General features: G+C 39.5%; 1 protein-coding gene across 2 annotated transcripts in view; it reads left to right on the top strand.

Annotated features, from left to right (window-relative positions):
* ZFPM2 (zinc finger protein, FOG family member 2) overlaps window positions 1–24,055 on the top strand; it is a 535,407-nt gene that overhangs the window by 506,238 nt on the left and 5,114 nt on the right. For both annotated transcript variants that reach the window (XM_038745899.1, XM_038745898.1), the window contains 2 exons: window positions 16,955–17,161; window positions 22,872–23,096. In XM_038745899.1, the coding sequence (XP_038601827.1) occupies window positions 16,955–17,161; window positions 22,872–23,096 (432 nt within the window). The remainder of the gene's footprint in view (window positions 1–16,954; window positions 17,162–22,871; window positions 23,097–24,055) is intronic.

Genomic DNA, 24,055 nt, shown 5'->3' with positions numbered 1-24,055 from the left:
TAAAGCCTGAGCAGATTGCAGATTATTTTCCTGAGACATTCTACATCATAGAGCACTGGGTATAATGATAATATTGGGGACTCTGGTTGTAGGATCATTCCACAAACATGAATATGAATCAGAACAGTGTTGCCTAGTGGAAAGAACGTAAGGCTGGGAGTCAAATCACCTGGGTTCTAATCCTGGCTCTGCCTTTTACTTTCTGTGTAACCTTGGGGTAAGTCACTGCCCTTCTCTGTGCCTCAGATCCCTCATCTGCCAAGTGGGGATTTGATACCTGTTCTCCCTTTTAGATCATGAGCCCCATGTGGGACCTTGATTACCTTGTATGTACCCCATTGTTTAGTACAGTGCTTGGCGTATAGTAAGCACTTGAGATACCACAATTAGTATTGTTGTTACTATTTTCTAGTCTAGTGGAACCAATTCTTCCTCCAAGTCTTCTGAATAGGTGTTTGTAGTTGTTATTTGGTTCTTCCAGTGGTTTTTAAGCCAGGAGACTTTTCTCTTCACTGACTCAGAAGAGCTGCCCTTCTGCTAGTTCGGTGTCATTATTAATTCTTCTAGGCCGCATGTTGGTCCGTTATAGCCTTCCTCTGGTCAATAGATTGATTTGTTCCATTTTGTATTTATATGCTTGGGGAGTGACTTTTCACACAACTGCCCTTGATTGGAGTGAATCAATCTTGAGTATTTGCATTCCATTTTGTTTTTGTTCTTCCCAGGAAATCAAAGAAATGACAAAAATATCCCAGTTCTCTTTCAGCAAGGCCCATCTATCACCTGTTGGGCTTTGCTGCTGTGTTTTTTTGATTTGGGTTCTACATCCCAAAGTAAACATTCTGCCACAAAGTAAACATTTCAAAATGGACTATTATTTTAGTAAGAGGGGCTGAGTTGCTGCACTCCTCATGTGTTTTTATGCTACTCGAGATGTAATCAGGATCTCCTTACAAGCTCATTTCACCTCTATATCTCATTTGATTCACTCTCTCTGATCACCCTAGGGTTCTTCCTAACCCAACTGAGTCATTTCCTGGCCACGGCATAACTTCCTACTACTGACGACTTCAAAGTTTAATCCTTTCTCTCTTTTTTCTTTTTTGGCCCATACCGCTAGCTTTTCTGTCATAAACCGTACATCTAAATTCAGGTTTCCCTGTTCAAATGGATTGAAATCTTGGTATTATCCTTGTCCTGGCTCTTTCTTTAGATAATGTACCTATTTTTGTATGCAGGTCAGCTAATCACTGCTGGCAAAACATTTACAGAATTCATCCTTAACTTGAATCTACTTCAGCTGGAATCCTTTTTATGTCTAAATGATATCCTTCCTTGACTGTTTCAATCTCATCTCTAGTTTTCCTAAATCTCCACTCCCTACATATCAAGCTGTCCTAAGAGATGTAACCAGAACTCTCTGGTTGGCCCTCTATCTACAGGAAGCAGGACTGTGAAACATCAACAGTTCATCATCTTGACTTCCTCTCCACATGTAAATTGAAGAATTTTAAATTACCATTCAGATTTTAGCCCTTTCCTAGACCTAATTCTAGTTTTCCCGTATTTAGCTTTCCTCTACATCCTTGACATGTCTTGTTCACCACAAAATCAATTAATGGTATTAATTGAGCCCTTATTGTATGCAGAGCACTGTACTAAGAGCTTGGGAGAGTACAGAAAAACAATGAAACAGATAAATTCTCTGCCCAGAATGAGCTTTCAGTCTAGGAAAGGCTCTTACCTTTAAGGGCTTTCACTTATTTCTCCAATGGGTACGGTGATTTCTCCCCTTCCCTTCCCCTTGAATATTTTTCACACTCATGAAACATTCTTCTGTCTGTGGACCATTCACAAGACATTCCCTTGTCTCCAGGGACACTAGGGAGCTTATCCCATGGTAAAACACCCGTCTTTATTCTCACAAGATATTCACATATTCACCAGGTAATGTAATGTCATCATCCTGGTTTATCATTGTCCCTCACTCTTTACTGAGCACTTTCTGTGTGCAGAGTATTGTACTAAGCACTTGGGCAGTACAACAGAGTTCATAGACATGTTTCCTGTCCTTACAATCTAGAGAAGAAGCTTACAGGCTAGAGGACAATCTTAACATGACAGTTTTCACAACATTAGGCAGTGTAGCAAGGGTCATGTTTTTTAGTCTTATTGTCTGTCCTCCAGCACCTCATATAACGTTCTGCATCCAGTAGGCGTAATAAATACTAATAATGAGGGTGAGAATTAAATCTCCTATTGAGACTGACTTTCAGGACCGAGAACTGCACTATTGCAGTTTATATGCCCTGCATCTGCACACAGAGCTGATACTTTGATTTGGTTGATGTATTTGAATCTCTTTGTTTTACTGATAATTTGTGACTGTCACAATTTTTCATCCAATGTTAGATCATGCAAGAATGATGAACTTAAACCTTGCAAATGCTTTGACATATTAAAGTTCATAAAGAGTTATTATTAAGTGTACTTAGTACATGAAGTCCTATTTGATTTTTAGTAGTATCCCATTCACTGTAAAGGGGACTTGAAGAAAAATGAACATTTTTAATTATCCAAAACTCGGGCCAATTAACAAAGTGACACAAATTCCAAGATTTAAGTAGTTGAAGGGTGGCAGGTGATTGAGAATGTAAGTGTGTGTTAAAAGTGCTTAGTACAGTGTCCGGCACATAGTAAGTGCTTCACAAATACATTGAACAACAACAACCAAGTCAAGAGAGGAAAACCACTTAGGCTAAAGAATGTGATTTTGAGATCAGCAAAATTGACTTGCTTGTAAAATTTGTTTCTTGTGAAAATATTAGCTTCAGTCAAGGTTAAGTGAAATGGACCCACCTTGTTAAGGTAAATAAGGTCCCATACTAAACTGGTTTAACCGCACTGCTGAATTACCAATTGATCTATGCAAAGCACTTAGTATTGTGGGTATGGGGCTAATTTGGAGATATAGAAATGAAAGAGGGGTAGTGTGTCACATTCAAATAAAAACATAGCTTTGTTGGAAGAAAGACGACAACAACAGTTTTGTTCTCCTGTGCCCCTATATATTTGCACACATTTTTACCAATGATAGCTGTCTTTCACTTTGTCAAACTCAGTGATGAACTGTCTCCCAATTTAGCAAGCAGGATGTGTTGCAGAGGCGCCCTAGCACCTGCTAGGATGGTTGTTTATAAAAGGAATGCAAAGAAAACATATTGCTGAAGTTACTAAACCATTGATAAATTGGTATTTGATGTATCCAGGAAAGGAAAAGTACAAGTAAGCACAAGACAGGGGAAATAGTGTCATATGATGGGTAAATTTTAACAGTAACGATAGAGGAATTTTATGCTACATTACTGGGACCCAGGCTTTTGTCTCTTTTCTGTTCTAGGCCAGCCTGTACATCCTTCTGTTTGGTTATCATTATATACACATGTGTGAACTGAATGTTGAAATGCAACCCCTTTAGATAGGTATCAGAGGATAGTGTATACATTTCCATGAGGGTGCTTAGTCAAATTCAGAGAAATCTTGCAAGATTATCAAGCTTGGCGCAACAACGTGAAATTTAGGGGGAGAGACGATTTAAATAAATATCTGTTCCTTTTTCTCTCTCCAGCGAAGGCGTCATACTATGCAGAGATCGCCATCTGGTGGTGATTCAACTATTTATTCTAGACTAGCCAGTTCTTATTTTTCATCAACTGACCGCTTGAAGGCATTATGGAGCTATGAAAAGTATAAGTGATCCTCATTAAGGAAAGCAAAGATCAAAGTGTGTCCCTGAACTATAAGAATACAACTCTTAATTTTTGATTCAAAAAAGCGACACAACATAAAAGACTGTGAGCCCACTGTTGGGTAGGGACTGTCTCTATGTGTTGCCAATTTGTACTTCCCAAGCGCTTAGTACAGTGCTCTGCACATAGTAAGCGCTCAATAAATACGATTGATTGAAAAGATAATGCTTCAAACAGGAATAATGTGATTTTATAAAATTTCAAATAATCTATTCTTGAATTTTTAAATAGAAAAAGCAAAAAGAATAGACTGGGACTTGAAATTTGCCGGTTTTTTACTCATATAAAATGAGTTTTATCAAAACAATATACAGTACTTTTGTCCTTTTGTAGTAGGAAATATGTAAAGACAACTTAATTGGCTTATAAATGACCATTTTTTCATTAAATCTTTTTATATTTCAATACCTTTCAACTCCTATTCTTGTTCATTAAACCCTATGGTACAAAATATAAAATTGAGTGAATTGTGTTAACAACCTAATACTACATGAGTCTTCAATTAAACCATGGCCTCAAGATTATTTCTATAAAGAGAAAGTACTTTAGCTATAATTTGGAGCTGTTATTTTTTTTTACTTCTAAAAAAAAGATTTTACTCACAGTTACAATAAAAATTAAATTTGTGACTTGTCTGGTTAAACTCAGCCTTATCAGAAAAACAGTAAACTTGAGAACCATATTTTAAATGATATTATGATATGGTAATATTCTGAGACTTAGGTCTAAATCATACAATCTCAGTGCTGGGTGTAAGAAACAAGCATGAAATCTCAGTGCTGGATGTAACAAACAAGCGTGCACTTTAAAATGATACAGAAAAGGACGTAGCCAGGAAAGAGATGTTCCATCTCATTCTGAACTCTGACAAATTTTAGTTTCTTCAACTGTACTTTTGTGCCTTGCTAGTTGGTTTCTAAATGCTTGAATCCTTCTGTAGCCATATCATAAAATTAAATTAGAGCATCTCCAAAAAGTCTTTCCCTCACCTATCAACCATACGAAACAATCATAAACTAGAACAATAGTGTTATACATGTATTTTATTTTAACCTGAAAGAAGACATTTCTTCCCCTTATGAGAAGCTCAAAATGCAGATATTTCCATCAAAATTGAATGTCTCCTTTGGGTGAGATAAAAGAAATCCAACAAGGGGCATACATTCTAGAAATTCAGCCAATTAATCATAATTATTGAGCATTTGTTGTGGTCAGGGCATTGTACTATGCACTTGGGAGAGGACAATATAACAGAGTTGGTAGGAATGTTCCCTGTCAAAGTGGTCATGGAGCTCGCTATCTCACCAGTGGTGGGCCAGGGTCCTTAAGTTTGGGAAAATAAGATAGATGCCTGAAGTGAAGAGAATGTGGTAGTGGAGAAGCCTTAAAAGAAAGTTTCAAAACTTAGTTTCTTTTCTTTTTTTATTCTGACTACGTGATTTGCTCCATGATATACAGAAGGAGCTTCAAGTTAAGGCATTCCAAAAGCACTTTAGTAAAGAGCATGCTTTTTGTAGCCATTATGGTACCATTCTTGGACAGGAAGCTACAAGTGTATCACTTCAGGGAAGATATTTCTCCATTTTTTTTCTCCTCCCTGAGCATCCAAACCTCCTCCTGAAATTTATTTTCAATTTTCAGGACTTATACACCGACTGCTGGGAACTTGAGAGAGAAATTAAAAAAGGTGATCTTGTTTGAATAGACTGCCAGCATGCAACCCCAAGGGTTTTGCCAACCATTTGCCAATGCACCACCCGGCTCCCACGGGCCTGCAGACCTGCACACCCTCATAGAGCCCTACCACAGGACTCCTACAATTTTAAAATGACACGACATAGCAGCTTAATGAGCCACTTGAACGGTACATGCAAAACAAAGAAGGGTAATGGAAAGTGACAGACAGGGAAAGGGGTAGAGAGGGCCATGTTTAGGGGCTTGGGGGCTGTTCATCAGGATTTTCCATGGTGCGTTAGAAGGAGGCAAGAGAACAATGAAGAAACAGCCTGATGTGATGAGCACCTATAATTTATTCCACTACAGAGCAGCAGGAAGTACAAGGCTCAGTTTCCCCCTCCCACCCCGACTAATTCCAGAGACTCCCAAACCCAGCAAGAATGAAAATTAAGGGTACCGGATGTGCTGGCTGTAATAAAAATGCAGAAGGCTAGAGCTTATTTATAAGCATGCAAGCTATGTAGTTGGTTGAGATTTTTTTCCCTTCTGCTCCCGCTTGTTGATGAATAATGGTATTTTAATAGGCAGATGGTAAAGACAATTACAGTTAGGGGCTCAGCTGGGAGTTGCATCAGTTTATTGCAAATTATTAGTTGATAAATGCTTTTGTTTACAAGCAAAGTCTTAAGCAGCTTTGTAATCAGTTTATCAGTTGAAACCTGAATTTTTGACAGCTTGCCTTTGGGGTATGCAGTCATTTTGTAGATGGTAAGTTAAAATGACACTGGCCATCCAGTCAGATGGGCAACTTTCGGGAACCTATTCTTAGGGCAATATGAAGCTGTCCATATTGGTCAGAACTAAGCATTTAAAAAATGATCAACTAGGTAACTCATCTTAAAACCAGAATCAGCAGAGAAGCAGTCTTGTTCAGTAGAAAGTGCACAGGCCTGGGAGTCAGAGGACCTGGATTCTAATCCCAGCTCTGCCATTTCCCTGCTGTTTGTCCTTAGGCAAGTTACTCCATTTCTCTGTGCCTCAGTTCCCTCATCTGCAAAATGGGGATTCAATACCTGTTTTCCCTCATACCTAGATTGTGAGCCCCGTGTGGTACCCGATTACCTTCTATCAACTCCACTGCTTAGAATAGCGCTTGGCACACAGTAAGTGCTTAACAATACCATAGTTATCATTATTGAACCTCTTAGAGTTTTCATCGAAGATGAGGCATGGCCCATGCTTCTGAACTGCAAAATCTGAATCTGTCCTTCAAGTGTATTTGCAGAAACTAATAACTTGAGAACCCATAAATCTGTGTTGCTATTCTCCTACAATCCTTAGGGTTCATTGTATATCTTGTACATTTGGAGAATGTAGTTTAGAAGCACTGAGCTGCTTCTCCTATTTAAGGGGGGAGGTGGGATGGGAATCAGTAGGGTAAAAGCACAAGGAACTCAGCTATTCTCGTTCACTCTCAAGGAATAGTGATCTACAGATAATGAAACCCCAAAATAATCCCAACAAGAGGAAGCATAATCCAAAGAGCCTACTTTTAAAACTGTCTTAACCATTTGTTTTTTAAAAAAGAGGAAACAATTTGCTAATGTAGAATTAGAATTGGGCTGTGAACTAGAGTCCCACAAGATGGTTCAATTCCCGTGTATATAAGCATGGACAAAGAATCCTGGGAACATGGTTTTCCGAGCCAGGAGTGAGGCAAGGAATTAGGCGTGGTTATTAGTGGGGAAAGGAGGATAGTCTTTAATCATATTGGCCCAGGGTCGGGGACCCTGTAGAAATTAAACAGTTGTTTATTGGTAATGGGCAAGGTGGTTCTTTAAAGAGCCTCCACCCTTCATCCAGGTACAAAATATTTGACATTACATGATTTATTGTTAGTATAAACTGAAGCCCCCTCCTGAACCAATTGTAATCATTAATTTTATTTAGGCTGATAGAGCAAAATTGTCATTTCATTCAGTCGTATTTATTGAGTGCTTATTGTGTGCAGAGCACTGTACTAAGCGCTTGGGAAGTACAAGTCGGCAACATATAGAGATGGTCCCTACATTTAGTACAATATATTTTCTTTAAGAACTACACTCCTAGAAGACAGTTACAGTTTCTGGATCCATGCAACTTCTAAATCTATGTGTTTAGTAATTTCATACTTAAGCTCCATGGAAAATAAGAAACAGTGATAATTTGGTTAGAGAGAAAATAGTGTACCTACTTGGTATTTATTTTACCTTTGGCATTTATTTGGAAGGGCATGACGAAGGGCATGACTCGGGGAGGGGAAAGGAATTATAAGCCAACCAAGACAAACCACCAAAATAGGAGCCAAAATTTTATATTTGAAATGCCTGTTCCCTTTCTCTTGTGGAAGCTACTGAAATGGAAATCCAAGACTGTTGTTGAAAAGTCTCTAAAATGTACTTATCTCAGGTAACTCCTAGAGAACTACCAGGAAACCAATTCAACTTGATTTCGAATATTTTTAGGAAAGATAACTTTTAATTTTACTTATATTTTTGCCAGGTGTGGCTTGAGATTGTAGAAAAAATTTATAAAGATAGAAACTGAGCATATTAATGTTTATCTCAACCCTGCAAACATTGTTTTTTCTTGCTTTTAGAAAATGATAATTAGGATCTTAGGACAATAATTTGATATATGTATAAGAGCTAATTCCTGGATTTAGTAGCACTGTACATTTTCGAATGGGACAATATTACTCTTGGTGTTCATTCATTCAATCGTTTTTGAGTGCTTACTGTGTGCAGAGCACTGTACTATAATAATGTGTTCTGTACATAGTAATGTACAGAATATGTACTGTACATAATAATGTGTTCCATTATTCTGGGACATAGTCCACATTCATCAGAATTTTTAGCTCTTTTTCTGAACTGCACAGCATGTTCTAGCTCTATATTAAGTCAGGATCCAATTTATGTGACCTCTGGCAATTAAATCTCTCACTGCTTCAGAGAGATTGACTACTGAAGACTGATCACTTGGTATCTGAAAAAAGGACCATTATATTTTAACACAATGATCCAAAAATAGATATTTCCTTTCCTATAATCAAGTTAACATAAGAAAAAATCTTCCTGGGCAAGAACTGTGTTTTATTATTTGATGGTCTCTGTCGATTGGATGAGTCATGGGAATAAATGAACTTTTTTTGCTTCCTAGTGTAGGGGAGAATACAAATTCTGGACTGGCATGTGAAATCTGATTTCTCTCTGGGGACTGTTAAGATGCTCTATAAAAAGATGTGAGGAATGGTGATGTGGGAAGCCTGCATGGCCAAAAAATGTTCTGCAAATTATTTCACTTGCCTACACCATACATGAGAAAAATATTCAGAAATATATGCCACTGTGAATTGCTACTGGTAAATTGTTTTTTAACTTACTACTGTGTACACGTCGCTAATCTTTATCAGTTTTTATTACTCTGTTTCATTAAGAACTTGTGTAAACCCTGAACTGGCAGGTCCAAACTTCCCCAAAAGCATCAATCAACCCTAAATAAACAAGGGTATAGATCTATCTAAACTACTGTGAAGTAGTTAATATATTTTTAAGCAATTTTATTATAGAAATAAGGTCTAAAAGAATAGTGCTTAATTATCTGGACTCCTCTGTGCTGGGCTCTCTTTTGATTGTATTAATGAAGCAGCTGTCCCATTGTTTCTCTTTAATTCCTCTATTGTTTTAAGAATATGTCACAGCTCTTTATTCTTTTATCAGGTGCTGTGCAGGAGGACCTGCACAATGCCTCATACTCCTACTGTATTTGCCAATGCACAAAGAGCCCTCCAAAGCGTGTTTCAAAGAAGAGGCACACATAATTTATAAGTTCTTTTCCTTGCATTATACTGTCAAGAAATTCAACGTTATTGAATTTGAATTCATTGTAATTTTGTATTAAACAATGCAACTACCTATGGTTATATGGACTGTTTTACTGTTTAAACTTACATTTTCAGGTAGTAATGTAAGTAGTATTGGAACAAGAATAGTCTGTAGCATAGAAATCAATCTGAACAGGTACTTCTCTTCCCGACCCAACCCTGCCTTATAGACAAAATAAATCCGAGATCCAGACCTTACTTTGCATGTTCACAATTATCTTTAGATGTGTTCATATGGTGTGAGATATGGGATAACAGGGATGACCAAACTAGGCAGTGCTTTGTCAAGAGTGGAACGTCTTTTTTGTTGTTGTTGTTGTTGATGATGATGATAAGAAGCATTAATTCAGCCAAAGGATTCCTTCAGTTGCAGTTGAGACTGTCCTGCTGTTTTGATAACCTCAATGAGTTAAATTAGCTTTTCATGTGTACTGACTCTTTTCTAAACACCCAGGTATGCAGGCAATGAATTCAGAAGCTCCTGTAGTGACATAATAAGTATTATGAGGAATTAATTTTAGGTAGCCAAAAGATCATAGGAATCAGGGTAATAATATGAAAGATTTCTCATATGGACACTGCTTGGTGGTTTGATCATATACACATAGCTCCTGAATTTCTCTAAATTCACAGAATCTTGTGGTTAGACAGTCCTGCATTCCTGATTGTGATTGATTTTGGCAGAATTTTCTTACTTGTAACACGATGGCACTTTTTCAGGTGTATTACGACATTATCACCACTGCAGACTGGCTTCTACCCATAATATAATGGAGCTGAGGGAAGGGTTGATTGCAATTTTCTGTCCTAGAGCTTTGTCTTTCTTATAGAAGCTAAAAGACTCTTATTACATTTCTGTACAACATTAGCTGCTAAAAATAACAAACTTCAACTTAAGTTTATGGGAAAAATCCATAGGATTGAGTTGAAGTGTTGTAATTATTTCTTCCCTCTCTTAAAAATCCAGACCTGGACTTCATTATTATGAAGAGATAGAGTGAATGAGTTTATTGGAATCACCTGTATTTTTAATCAGTGCTTTTCTCACATAAAGTTTTCTACTGGTATCCATATCTATCTTTGGAAGACTTCCTATTCACCTACATTGTGAGGCAGAGTAATATAGAATCTAAATGAGATTTAATTGGTTCAATTTACTGTATATTATTATACCCAGTGAGTCGCGTATCTTGATGAGCCCAGATGTAGTTTCGCTAGTGGTTTACAGCTCCACATTGCTTGCATTTTATTATTTTTACAAAGCAAGTGCCTATCAATCATACAGATAAATTAGAAAAAATTGTACAAACATAACACATTGGAAAGATTTTTGCTGTGTGCTATGTAATTATTAACCTGATTTTTGCCATTGTAAAAAGCCGCAAATAGCAGATAGCATGGATGAAGTTAAATGCTTTTATATTAGATGCATTTTGCTTATACAGAACTCTATAGGTATGGCCGTACAATATAATTGAAGCTTTGTCAGCTCCGTAGCCTAGCAACAGATAATACTGTTAGGTTACTGAATTGCTCCTGGTTGACAAGTAGGGAGTATTTTTGTGTTTATCATGTTTGCTAATGATGGGATCCTTTCCAAAAGGCTTGTCTTAATCTTAATTAGAGTTTATCAGCAGAGGTCTGCATGACATTGCACAGACACTGATTTCATAAATAATAAAAAGTGCAAGTGAAAATTTGGCAGGAGGGGAAGATATTTAAGGCCACTAATTCTTGGTAAGAGGAGCATGAATTTCCAAAATGTAATCATGTTTGAACTGTGACTCTCTTCTTTATTATCAAAACTTGCAGTACACTTCAGTGCAGTTTTGACAGCAATTATGAGTCAAATTTACAAGTTTCCTGTAAGAAACCAGATCTGTTTGTACAAGAATCTTGATCATAAACACTACTAAGAACAGTAAGTCCCACAGTTGGGTTTTTTTTTTTTTCCAGAAACATCAGGTTCTTAATAGTCATTCCTTTCTTTGGAACTTGAATTCGTTTTTCCTTTATTTGGGGAAGGCAAAAGAGAGCAGGGAGTGGGAGAAAAAGGAGTTACTGTGTTTGCAGTGCCAGAAGCAGACAAAGAGAATCCCAAAATAACCTTTCCATTTGGTGGATGCTATGGAGGTATCAGATAGCTGTTTCAGTGCCTGATGTCATTTGATAAAGAATCCATGCCAATGCAGTAGGAATGTGATTTTTTTTGCTACAGTTTGCACAATATGATAGTATTCATCTTTCCTAACTTTCTACTGGCAATTATTTTCTATCATTCCACTCCTAACTAGTAAATTGCCATATGTATAGCTACGAAAACAATACAGGATTAAGAGTGGTATTTCAGGTCTGAGGGGAAGTCTAATCTAGTCTCTTAACTTATGCCGTTGTCAGAGAGTTGTGCCATTTGTACATTATCCAGGTTCTTTCCTTCCCTTTCCTTGTCCTGCTCTGATCACCTTTGGGGTCATGTCAGTGCTCATTAGCACCTTCTACAAATGTCTGGAAAGGAAGGGAGTGAAGGGGCACTTCAAAGTCATCTTTTTTCAGATATTGATTCCTTCGGCTCCTATCAACCATCAACACACTGACCCGTTTGGACACTTGGTTGGAACCCAGTCAGTTCATCCAGAAGTTGTGTGTTAGTACTCAATTTGGATATTATACATAGCAGGAATTAAAGCACAATCTTCTGGTCAGACACTCCTGTTTGTATGTGGCATTGTGTGGTGTCAAAAGAAATAGTTATGCATGTACAAGTGGCATCAGACTAGAGTGAGTACTACAGACCAAGTTGTCATTAATTTAACCCTGGTATTAAGAGAACTGACTGATTGTAGGTCAGCGAGGAGAGTCCTCTGTGCTGTGCAAATATTTTTCTGGTCTTTTTACATTGCAACCTTTTCTATAGGGCCCTACCTTTTTGGAAACATTCATACAAGTGTGCCCAACCCCCACTGAATAGCAATTCAGGTGAATGCTATGTTTATAGATTAACAGAGAGAAGCAGCGTGGCTCAGTGGAAAAGAGCCCGGGCTTTGGAGTCAGAGGTCATGGGTTCAAATCCCGGCTCTGCCAATTGCCAGCTGTGTGACTTTGGGCAAGTCACTTCACTTCTCTGGGCCTCAGTTACCTCATTTGGAAAATGGGGATTAAGATTGTGAGCCCCCCGTGGGACAACCTGATCACGTTGTAACCTCCCCAGCGCTTAGAACAGTGCTTTGCACATAGTAAGCACTTAATAAATGCCATTATTATTATTAATATTATTAGCCTGTTCAAAGAAGAGCACAGGCCTAGCAATGAAGGACTTGAGTTCTACTCCCAGTTTCTCCACCTGCCTTCTGTGTGACCTTGGGTAGTCACTTAGATTTATTCCCTTTTCAAATTTCCCTTTCATTGGGAGCCCTATCTGGGACAGAGACTGTTCCCAATCTGATTACATTGTCTCTTCCCCAGCACTTAATACAGTTCTTGGCATTTAATAATTGCTGAACAAATACCACCATTCCTCTTATTATTATAGGACTGACGATGGTATTCATTAAGCACTTACTATGTGCCAAGCACTGTTCTAAGCGCTAGGGTAGATACAGGGTAATCAGGTTGTCCTACATGGGGCTCACCATTTTAATCCTCATTTTACAGATGAGGTAACTGAGGCACCAAGAAGTTAAGTAGTTTGCCCAAGGTCACACAGCAGAGAAGTGGCGGAGCTGGGATTAGAACCCTTGTCCTCTGACTCCCAAGCCTGTGCTCTTTCCACTAAGCCACACTGCAGTGGGACCATCCACCGGTATGGATGTTGTCATATGACTGTGATGCCTGTCTTGTATTTTACAGGACCATTCTTCTGTATACTCCGTCCATACATATGGAGAGCAGCTCTTGTTGTGTGGCCCATTTCCTTGGCTCAAAAGAATCAGTCCTTCTTGAATGGCATGTTTTGTGGGCTGTCTGTGGTTCAGTATAACCTAAACTAAGACATTTCCTCATGAGTCTGAAAAATGGTGAAAAGGCTGAGGTGACCCTAAATCATGTATCAAAGCCTGGATACTATTTCATCATCAATCGTATTTATTGAGCACTTACTGTGTGCAGAGCACTGTACGAAGCGCTTATTATACAATTTCCAGGCAGTTCAGTCTAAAAATTCTTCTGCATGAAGGTCATAAAAACATTCCTTGATATAGGATAATTTTTCCCACCTTCATGAACACGAGTTCTCATTTTCCAATATTAGTGGCCCAAGCCACCATCATCAAAGGTTTTCATGTTCTGTTTGGAATTCTCTATGTTCAGATTGTGACACTCTGCCCCATTCTACTCAGGAAAGTGCTGGAAGCCGGACTGCTTGTCTCAGTTAGAAAGAGAAAAAACAAGTCCCAAACATGATGTGGATCTTTCTAGATACCAATTCAGAGAAAACAAACCCCTTGCAGAAGGAAGGGATCCCAAATTCATGGAGGGGCTCAGCCGCCTCTTTCTGCCTTTCCTCGGAATTGAGAGAATGTGTCTCCACCAGTGCACAGCCTTGCCCATGGCATAAACAATACCATGTTGCTAGGTTGCCCATACTTTGGGGCAGACAGCCACCACACTCTTGGCAGAATTGCTTGGAACATGAGGCATCCAGCCTGTGCTCATGGCAACCACTCTTCTCCTAGCCACAGCCATCACCTGTCTGTCCACTTGCAAAACTGATCCTCTCTCTATTTTCTTTTCCCTCTAACAGAACTCATGGGAATTTCTTATTAGAGAAAAAATGAGATGCAAACAGTTATATACAGTTGCATAGATGGCCATATGTAAATCTTCATTGTTCAATCATCTTTGTGCTAAAGTGTCCAGACACCTGGTGTCAAATTGGTCAACTGAATTTATTGGATGCTTACTGCATGCAGAGAACTGTACTAAACACTTGAGAGAGAAGGTACAAGAGTCAAGCTGAAAAGGTTGGGCTGTGTCAGAAGGGTGAAGGAAGAAGAGAAAAATAATGGGTAAAGAAAGGGAAAGAGGGAGAGAATGGAAAAGAGAATGGAGAGTAGGCAAAAAGGGGGCACCCACTGGGGTGAAAGGAAGCTTTTATGCATTTTCCCTTCTGCTACACTCTTCTGCTGCTTCTGCTTGGGGAGAGGGGGTGTCTCTGTGGAAGTGCAGCCCCAACCAGAGCAGTTCATCAAGGACCACCACTCTCATTTCTACCCCAGGACTGCTGGCAGTCCTGGATCTGTGTAGTCCTTAGTCTCGCAGGGTGGCCACAGCATCCTCCTCTGTTTCAGTATTGGTAGAGCCTGGTTGTGACAGTGTTCAGGCTCCCACTGGAGCCAAATGATAGAGCATCTGTCACTTGGGAAGTACATTTCCCAGAATCATCTAAGAAGTAGAGCCAATCACAAGCCAAGTGGAGCCCTTTAAATGCCAGAAAAGGACTGTATCTCCCTCCCTCCCTATTAATGAACCCGCTCAATGGCTGAGATGAGGGTACATTTCAGCCAACCCCTTTATTCATTAGGTTCTTTGAGACATGAAACAGAGGGTGGAAGAGGCCAAATTCTGAATTTTGGAGACTGTCTTTTCCTAATTTGTGACAGCTGGCCATCTTAGTTTGAATGGAAGAATTTTGAACTAGTCTGATTCATCTAGTGTAAAGCCCTCCCTTTTGCTCCATACTTCTTACCGCAACGAGAATATCTACAATTATCTGAAACCTATATCTCTCCTAGGGTCAGATCACTTAAAGCAGCTGTGGGCAGTGCATCAACTCACTTTAATAAGAAATTTAGAAATACTGCACGTTAAAAAATGTACTACTTTCCGAGTGGGCCAAAAAGAAAAACAAAACTGAAGTATCTCCTTCTTCTCCTTTCTGTACCCCCTACCCAATGCACACATTATATTTCATCCCACGTTAAATTCAAAGCATATGAGGAAGAGGAATAGAATAGCTCCGGCTAAAACGGATTTCAGTCAGTATGCACATTGGGCAAAGGAGGCAGACACAAATTCCACTCTTGTTCATACTTCTAGTTTAAGCATTTCGTTATGAACTCTGTTAAAGTTCTTAGCAGCAATACTGCCACCTACTTTTCAAATTGTTTCCTTTACTTGCAATTAGCTTTGTACAAGTATGAAACTTTAATGTAAGGACATGAAACGTTTGTCCACCTCTAACACATAGCAAATGTAAAGTAAATTGTTTTTAAACCCCACCTTTTAACTTTGAAGCTGTTAAGCCATGTTGAGTTCTGGAATCTGAACTTCTTTTTCTGAGGGAAACCCCTGTCAGGGTTGGTCTTTTGTTTGCTCTTCTTTGAAAGCTAATAGACTGGTTTGTTTAATTCTCCAAGATTTCTCTAAAACAATGTCCTAATTCTTCCATTTAGGGGTGGCATAGCATACACTATTGTTATCTCTTCTACCAGATTTTTGCAACAAGTTGTTTTCAAACTATAATCTCTGGGAGGGGGAACAAATGAAGTGTAGTTGAAAAGGCAGTTATGCTGAAATATAAACACAGCAATATCACTTATCGAAACTGGTCCAATTTTGGCATGCTTAATGAGGATGACACATAGCTTTTGCTATATATACACAATGAGAAAAAATATCTATAATATATTAAGTATACAACATTTTTTCAGGCATAACTATATTGGATGTGTATCTAGGCCTGAGAGTGTAGATAACAAAATATAAGTGCTTTGTCTGTCTAAACATGTTAAATAAATGAGCAGTCACTATCACATTCCAATACATCAGTAGATGTACTTGCATAGTTAATTTTATTTTTAATGCATTCCACGTGACCATTTGAAGCATAGAGCTAGAGTGTATCTTACTGTTTGAGGAAAAGTTTTTTTTTTCTTTTAAATAAACCTTTATTTAAATAAGCCTTTTTGAAACAGATCTTCAGCATATCTTCTTTACAGGAAGTTCAGTTAGTGTAAGCAGAGATAAAGTAGCCATGTTAGAAAGAGTATTACATAAGGAAATATCTTTCCCTCTCTCTACTACCATCTTTCACTGAAACTCCTTATGAGGACATCCTTTGTCTAATTTTTATAAAAGTTTGCTTGCTTGAGCTAGTATTATGTGACTGGCTTCATCAAAGTAAATCCCATTGTGGGAAAGAATTCATGAAACATATGTTCATGGCTCCCACTATGACCTCCAAAAAGATATAGATAATAGAAGAGAGCCATCAAAATGGATGTGTATTCTTCTGCAGTATATCTCTTCCTTTGTAGACAAAAAGGTGAATTTCAGTGAGAAAAGTAAAAGAGCAAAAACACACACAGTTTAAACTGTTTGCTCTCTACTTCATTTCCTAGCCTCATTTTCAATCGTGGGACCAAAACAAAAACAGATTTTAAAAACAAAGCTTCCCTAAATTACAGTCTCCAAGTACTCAAACCATTGTAAAAAAACAATCAGGGGACCTTGAGATGAGACTGATGGTTAACATGTATCTTTTTTTTTTCTAAATGCTGGCGAATTCCATTGTCAATTCCATTTTTTTTTTCTTTTTCTTAAACAGGGGGTCAACTTTGGTGTACAACGACCAAGGCCATCTCTGAGGGTGAAGAGCTAATTGCCTTTGTGGTGGATTTTGACTCAAGGCTACAAGCTGCCAGCCAGATGAGTCTCACAGAGGGGATGTATCCTGCTCGGCTGCTGGACTCGATTCAACTGCTCCCTCAACAAGCTGCTATGGCATCTATCTTGCCCACGGCTATTGTAAATAGTAAGTGCCAATTGTCCTTACATGCCTTTCGGGGTATCTGTATTGGGCATTCGTGTATGTGGGTGGGTGCGCTTTTTTATCCACACATACCCTATCAAAAAATACTGTGTGGGCCTACCTAGAAAAAATGAAATGGAGATTTGAGCAATTTTCCGAGTGATTTGCTCCAAGTAACAACTCAGTCAGTTCTGGTCATATCCCGTAGTGTATTTTTTTTGTTTGTCCTGAATTATCTGATTGGGCTGATTTGATTATCTGATTTGGTCTACTTGTAACAAATCAGCCAGGTAATTGATCAACCCTAGACTTCACTTGGCCCGGACAGACCCAGCCAAAAACTCAGGAACAGATTGCTGTATTCAGCTTGTGGATAACAATGCACTTCTGCTTTGCAGTCTTCTTTCTGCTTCACGTAGCCTTTGGTTGTTTCTCTGTTCCTTAGCATCTCAAGCAGTTTAGCTGCCAGAGGACAATGCAGCATGACCTCATGGAATTACCACTCACCTGGGAGTCAGAGGACCTGGGTTCTAATCTTGGCTCTGCCAATTTCTTGCTGTGTGACTTCTCTGTGTCTGTTTCCTCAGCTGTAAAATGAGGATTAAATATCTGTAATTATAATAACTGTGGTATGTGTTAAACTCTTACTATGCACCAGGCACTATTCTAGGCTCTGGGGTAGATACAAGCTACTCAGGTTGGACACAGTACCTGTCCCACATAGGGCTCACAGTCTTAATACTGTTTTACAGATGGGGGAACTGAGGCACAGAAAGTGAAATGACTTGCCCAAGATCATGCAGCAGACAAGTAGTGGAGTTGGGACTAGAACTCAGGTCCTTCTGACTCCCAGGACCATGCTCTATCCACTAGGCTATTCTACTTCTCCTTCCTAGTTAGACTATGAGCCCCGTATGGAACAGGAACTGTGTCCAATCTGATTGACTTGAATCTATCCTAGCACTTAGAACAGTCCTTGACACAGAGTGCTTAACAAGTAAAATAATAATAACAAAGGAGAGGCAAAGAAACGAAGTGAAATTCCCCAACATGTTCATAAATGCTATATTTGCCTCATGGAATATTATATACATATTATTATTATTATATACATTATTATATACATACATATATATATGTATACATATACATACATACATATAATATTCCATTATATATGGTATTGAATTTTTTATTATGGGCTAGGCACAAATATCCCACGTGGGAGCTCACAGTCTTAATCCAAAACCCCAATTTTGAACTACTTGGCATAACAAGAGTTTCCTCTGGCTCCATGTTTGCATGATATATTATGTTCTACTCTTCTTGGCAGTTAAGATTTTTTTTCTTTTAATGATATATATATTTATTGGAATATAATTTTCCTATATAGTAAATTTACTGTAGTGTGGGATAACCTCTGATTGAATAAATGTATAAGGTACAGTCATTTATTACTGGATCACAGTGTGGCTCAGTGGAAAGAGTGCGGGCTTTGGAGTCAGAGGTCATAGGTTCTAATCCGGGCTCTGCCAATTGTCAGTGTGTGATCACTTAACTTCTCTGTGCCTCAGTTACCTCATCTGTAAAATGGGGAGTAGGACTGTGAGTCCCCCGTGGAACAACCTGATCACCTTGTAACCTCCCCAGTACTTAGAACAGTGCTTTGCACATAGTAAGTGCTTATTAAATGCTATTATTATCATTATAGTAAGACCTTGTTTAACCAGCTCTGATGATTTGGAAAGCTCTGGAACCTGACATTGGGTAGTGGGATCTCCCTGGATACAGAAGGAATTCGAATGTTTGAGTTTTCCTTAGCATGTATTCCATTCCCCTGAAGCATGAACTCTCAGCTAGTTTAGTGAGGAAACTGTTTACTAACTCCCCATGCTGGGGACTGTTGGGTTTTCTTTCTGTCCAGTCAGGAAACTATCTTCTGCCCCCATAAACCTGCCCAGGACTTTCCTCCTGGGCCCCTTCGTGTCTGATTATGTACCTTGCCCTACTGGGCAGCCCTGATTCCTAGGTATCCAGCCCCTCCCATTCCCCCAGGATCTGAGATAAAGTTTCCATTGCCTAGATAACTGAATCATAGTCACCTTCTCCATGAATCTTCGCTGGTGTCCAAAATGTACATCTTGGGCTGGACTCCATAGGAATAGGGATGTACCATTCTATATCCTGGGTAAAGGGCATCAGCCATGGCAGCCTTGATCATGGCAATGGTAGTCACTGCCCCAGATGTATATTCTCTTCATGCCTTCTCCTACTGCTCTGCTTTTTGTAAGGCTTATGTTTATTCAACAGTATTTCCTGAGTGTCTTGTGTTTGCAGAACAACTGGGAGCATGTAATAGACACAGCCCCACTTCTCTAGAAGCACACAGTCTTTTGGGAGTACAGAAATCCATAGCCAAGAGACAGTAAACTTAGCAACTTGAGAGTTTTCACCATTGCTAGAAGCCCAGGTAGGAGCAGAGTAGCAAGATCCAATAAGAGTAGCCATGCTATTGGCCACCATTATTCCCACCAGCTTTGGGCTGGGATGGTGGTGGAAGCAGTAGAAGGTCCTAAGGATGAATGTGTGTACAAAAATATGAAGAGTGTTTGATTCCTATCCCAGTCTCTCTTTCTGTATTTTTCCTAACTCTAGGTGAATGAGGGTTAATTTTGCTATGGAGAGATATAATTACTGCTTTGTCATGGAAATTTCCCTCCCTGATCTCAAGCTGCTGCATTAAATGGAAGGGTATCAGTACAGCAGAGTGAGGGAGCAATATGGAAGAGATTGGAGGAAATGTTATTGTGTCAGTAAAGGCAGCAAGGAGCTGTTGTTAAAGAGGGTCAGTGTTTCCTGGCAGACAGCTGGCTATCTCAGTCAGTAAAAATTGCAAGTCAGAGGATCTGAGTTCTAATTCTGACTCTGCCACCTGTCCATTGTATGACTTTGGATGCCACTTGACTTCTCTGACCCTCAGTTTCCTCATGTGCAAAATGGGGATTCAATACTTGTTCCTCTCCTACTTGGATTGTGGGACAGGGTTTTTGTCCCATCTTCACACACCACTGTATCTATCCCAGTGCTTAGTTCAATGTTTGGAAAATAGTAAGGACTTAACATAGTCCACAGTTATTAAAGCCAATGGAATGCAAACGTGCTTCTGCTGCTGCTCACCCCCAAGTGCCTGCTGACTTGGGGACTGCATGTTATTGAAGTGTTGCTGAAGCTATCATTAACTGGCCATTCCCTTTTTTAGGAACTTTTCTCCTTTCCTTAGCTTTTGGAAGGCTTTAACTGGAACCTACCTTCTGAAATCATTTGTAGTCTATTGGATTTTATCAGGTTGATGAAAGGGAACTAAAAACATAGGACTGAGTCTAACAAATGTTAAGAGCTAGACAAAAGTTACAAGAGAATATAATAATAATGGTATTTGTTATGCACTTATTATGTGCCAGGCACTGAACTAAGCCCTGGGTGGGAGTTGAGGGTGGAAGCATTACTCAAACTTAAAACTCCCTCCCCACAACATCAGACCGACCACAACCCTACTGAAATTGTACCTTCCCTGAATAATCTCCCAGCACACTAAACCATATAATCTATGCAAGAGAAGCTGTGTGGCCTACTGAAAACAACACAAGCCTGGGAGTCCCAGGACCTGGGTTATAATCCCAGCTCTGCCACTTGTCTGCAGTGTGACCTTGGGCAAGTCACTTAACTTCTCTGTGCCTCAGTTATTTCATCTGTAAAATGGAGATTAAGACTGTGAGCCCCCACGTGGGACATCTACCTGTGTCTAGCCCATAATAAACAATTAAATACTATTATATATATAATTCCATCAGGCAAATCTAGCATTTATGAACATGTCTATACCCACCCTCAGATTTCACATATATATGACTGCTCAATTACTCAAACATAACATTTCTCTGTTTTTCTCCCCTCTGGGTTAGTGTGTAAGTTCCTTGTTGGCAGAGAATGTGTCACTTTGTTATTCTGTACACCACCCAGATATTCAGCTCCCACATCATTCTGCATAAGTGCTCCTGAGACAAGGTCCTGATGGCAGTTACCTGGGTCTCTTACTGTGTTTGCCTCCCCTCAGAGTTAGAGTATAAGACCCTTGTAGGAAGAGATCACATTCTTTTGTTATTCCATACTAGGACCCAGCTGTCTAGTACAGTGTACTGCATCAAGTGGTGCTCAATAAATACTGTTTACTAAGGGAGCTGTAGGCCCCCAGTAAAGAAAGAAACTCCATTATTGGGCCAGGCCAGAGGCAGCTGAGTCAATGATATTCACAATATCATGTTCAGGCAGACTTTGGCTTAGGATCTTGTCATAAAATGAAGAATGGTGTGAGTGAAAGAATGAACTTTTTGCTGCACTTGCTGAGGCATAACCTTTTTGCTAGCAACTGTTCAAAATGCAACTGTGTAAAAAGGGACACTTTCCCTGAAAATCTGATTTCCCAGAGAGGGGAAATATGTCTGTAGGAGTCATAGAGCCTTACTAAAAATAATCCTGAGGGGCAAAGTGACACTAAAGAGGATTCAGTTCCGCAAAACGATGGCACAGTAAGTAGGAAAACAAAGAAAAGTCAAACTACAGTTTTCCAGGAGCAGCTTGGTTTCTTATCTGGAAAATGCAGTGCAGTCAACTCAGCCTTCTCCATCATCTAAAGCTGAGAGATTGAGTTCTTTATTGTGTAACTGTGAAGGCTTTTCACTGCAGCTTTAGAAACTGCATTCCTTTCCACCCCACTGCCCGGGATATTTTATTACAAGGTCAAGAAGACAGACATATAGCCCAAAATATCAATTCCTCATTGCTTCCCAGGTGGAAGAGGAAGAGAGTAGTCACCAAGATACACCCCCACTCACTTCTTTCAATCCTCATCCAGCCCATGGTGGACCATGGGACATGTGAGGAAGAAAATGCCATTTATCCAATGGAGCTCCCTGTGGGCAGGGAATGTAGTCACCAACTCTTTTATACTGTACTCTCCCAAGTGCCTAATGCAGTGTTCTGCATGCACTAATAAATAAATAAATAATAATAATAAATTATTAATAATAATAAATAAATAAGTAATATTTATTACTCTAAGTAATAAATGAGCAAACAAATGAATAATTGAAATGAATAAACACAGTAAGTGCCAACTAGTTCTACTCAACTGCCCCCATCACATCTCTTTCAAGAGGCCCTCACTGATTAAGTCCTCATTTCCTACCCCCCACTCCCTCTGTGTCACTTTTACACTTGGATTTGCACCTCTCCTTCAGCCCCATAACACTTATGTAAATATCTGTAATTTATTTATTCATATCAATGTCTCTCTTCCCCTCTAGACTGCAAGCTTGCTGTGAGCAGGAAACATGTCTAACAACTCTCCCAAGCTCTTAGTACAGTGTTGTGCACACAGTAAGCATTCTATAAATACAATTGATTGACCACGTGCCCTAGCTGTATGAGTACTGGGCCATGTTCAGCAATGACCTCTAACCTGCCAGCAGGAGAAAATGAGTGAACTCTTTCTCTCAAACCACTTTTGGAGCAACATGAAGATCCCCAGGTAGACATCCAGTGACCCGAGTTGCTTCAGTCTGCAGAGTTGAGAGGCAGTCCAGAACCTCTCTTCTACCGCTTCTGAGATCCACATTTCAAAACTGCAACTAAGTGCTCTTCTATTTCTTTGCAGAAGACATATTCCCTTGCAAGTCTTGTGGTATTTGGTATAGAAGTGAACGGAATCTGCAAGCACACCTCATGTACTACTGCAGCGGGAGACAGCGAGAAGGGGCCCAACTGTCCGAAGAGAACGAAGATGGCACACACCAGATATCCAGTGTCTGCCCCTTCCCACAATGCACCAAAAGTTTTTCTAATGCAAGAGCTCTGGAAATGCACCTCAATTCCCACAGTGGTAAGTGCTGGGCCCTGGGAATAGCACCAGCTCAGAAACATATTTTAAGCAATTGTAGATAAGGCATCCTCTAGAACACCTTAGCTATACTTTAATAAGGAACACACTATTCTGCCCTGGTTTTCTACTTCTCTGTCGATACTGTCTGAAAATCCTATTCGGTAGAAAATGGTAATGGTGTGTTTCCATTTTTCCTTTCCATGTATGGTGTAGAATTGTCATAAACTCTGGGATAAGTGCATAATAAATGTAGGGTGTCCTGTAGCCAGATTGCCTAGTGGCATTCCATTTCCTCAGTTGGATTTGGGAAGTGCAATCAGCCCGTAGCTTAGGTATGTCCCCTGAATTTAATGGTGACAAAACAGCAACTGTCAATTTTGTTGTTGTTGTTGCTCTCCATTTAAAAGTACAAGCTATAAGATCCAGCAATTGCTACATACTGCTAGTGGAGGCAAGTTTTCATGTCACAACACCACTAAGGGGATGTGAGCTAGGTGGGGCATTCATAAAGCCTTCCAGAGGAAAAGGAGTCTTTCGTGGAGTGTAACCATGGCCATAACCAAGCAGAGCCTGAAGGTTTAGCTACTACCAGATATCTCCATAAAATGTCTCTTTCCTCCCCCAGCCCCCACCATGAAGGAGACACAGTTAAGTCCGAACTGTGACTTCACTTCCCCGAATAGAATAAGCTGGTTGTAGGCCCACTACTTATCTGTGAACACCAGGGCCATTTTGATGATCAGTTGAGTAAGTGACCCTGAAGTCAGCATTATCCCTTAGGCAGAGTCACTGGCCTCCTTTATTCAATTGTGACAGCACTTGTTAATTGGGGATTCAGTATTCAGTTACAGCTCATTGTTGGAAATGCAATGGGCCCTATCCCCTCATGGTGAGTGAGCAGAGGAAAATCCTGTAGGACATCTTCATTAGTCTGTAGGAAAAAATATTTTTTATAGTAC

Source organism: Tachyglossus aculeatus, chromosome 4 (assembly GCF_015852505.1).
Source record: "Tachyglossus aculeatus isolate mTacAcu1 chromosome 4, mTacAcu1.pri, whole genome shotgun sequence".
NCBI lineage: Eukaryota > Metazoa > Chordata > Mammalia > Monotremata > Tachyglossidae > Tachyglossus > Tachyglossus aculeatus.
The sequence above is the reverse complement of the archived record's forward strand: the minus strand, read 5'-3'. Positions and strand labels throughout refer to the sequence as shown.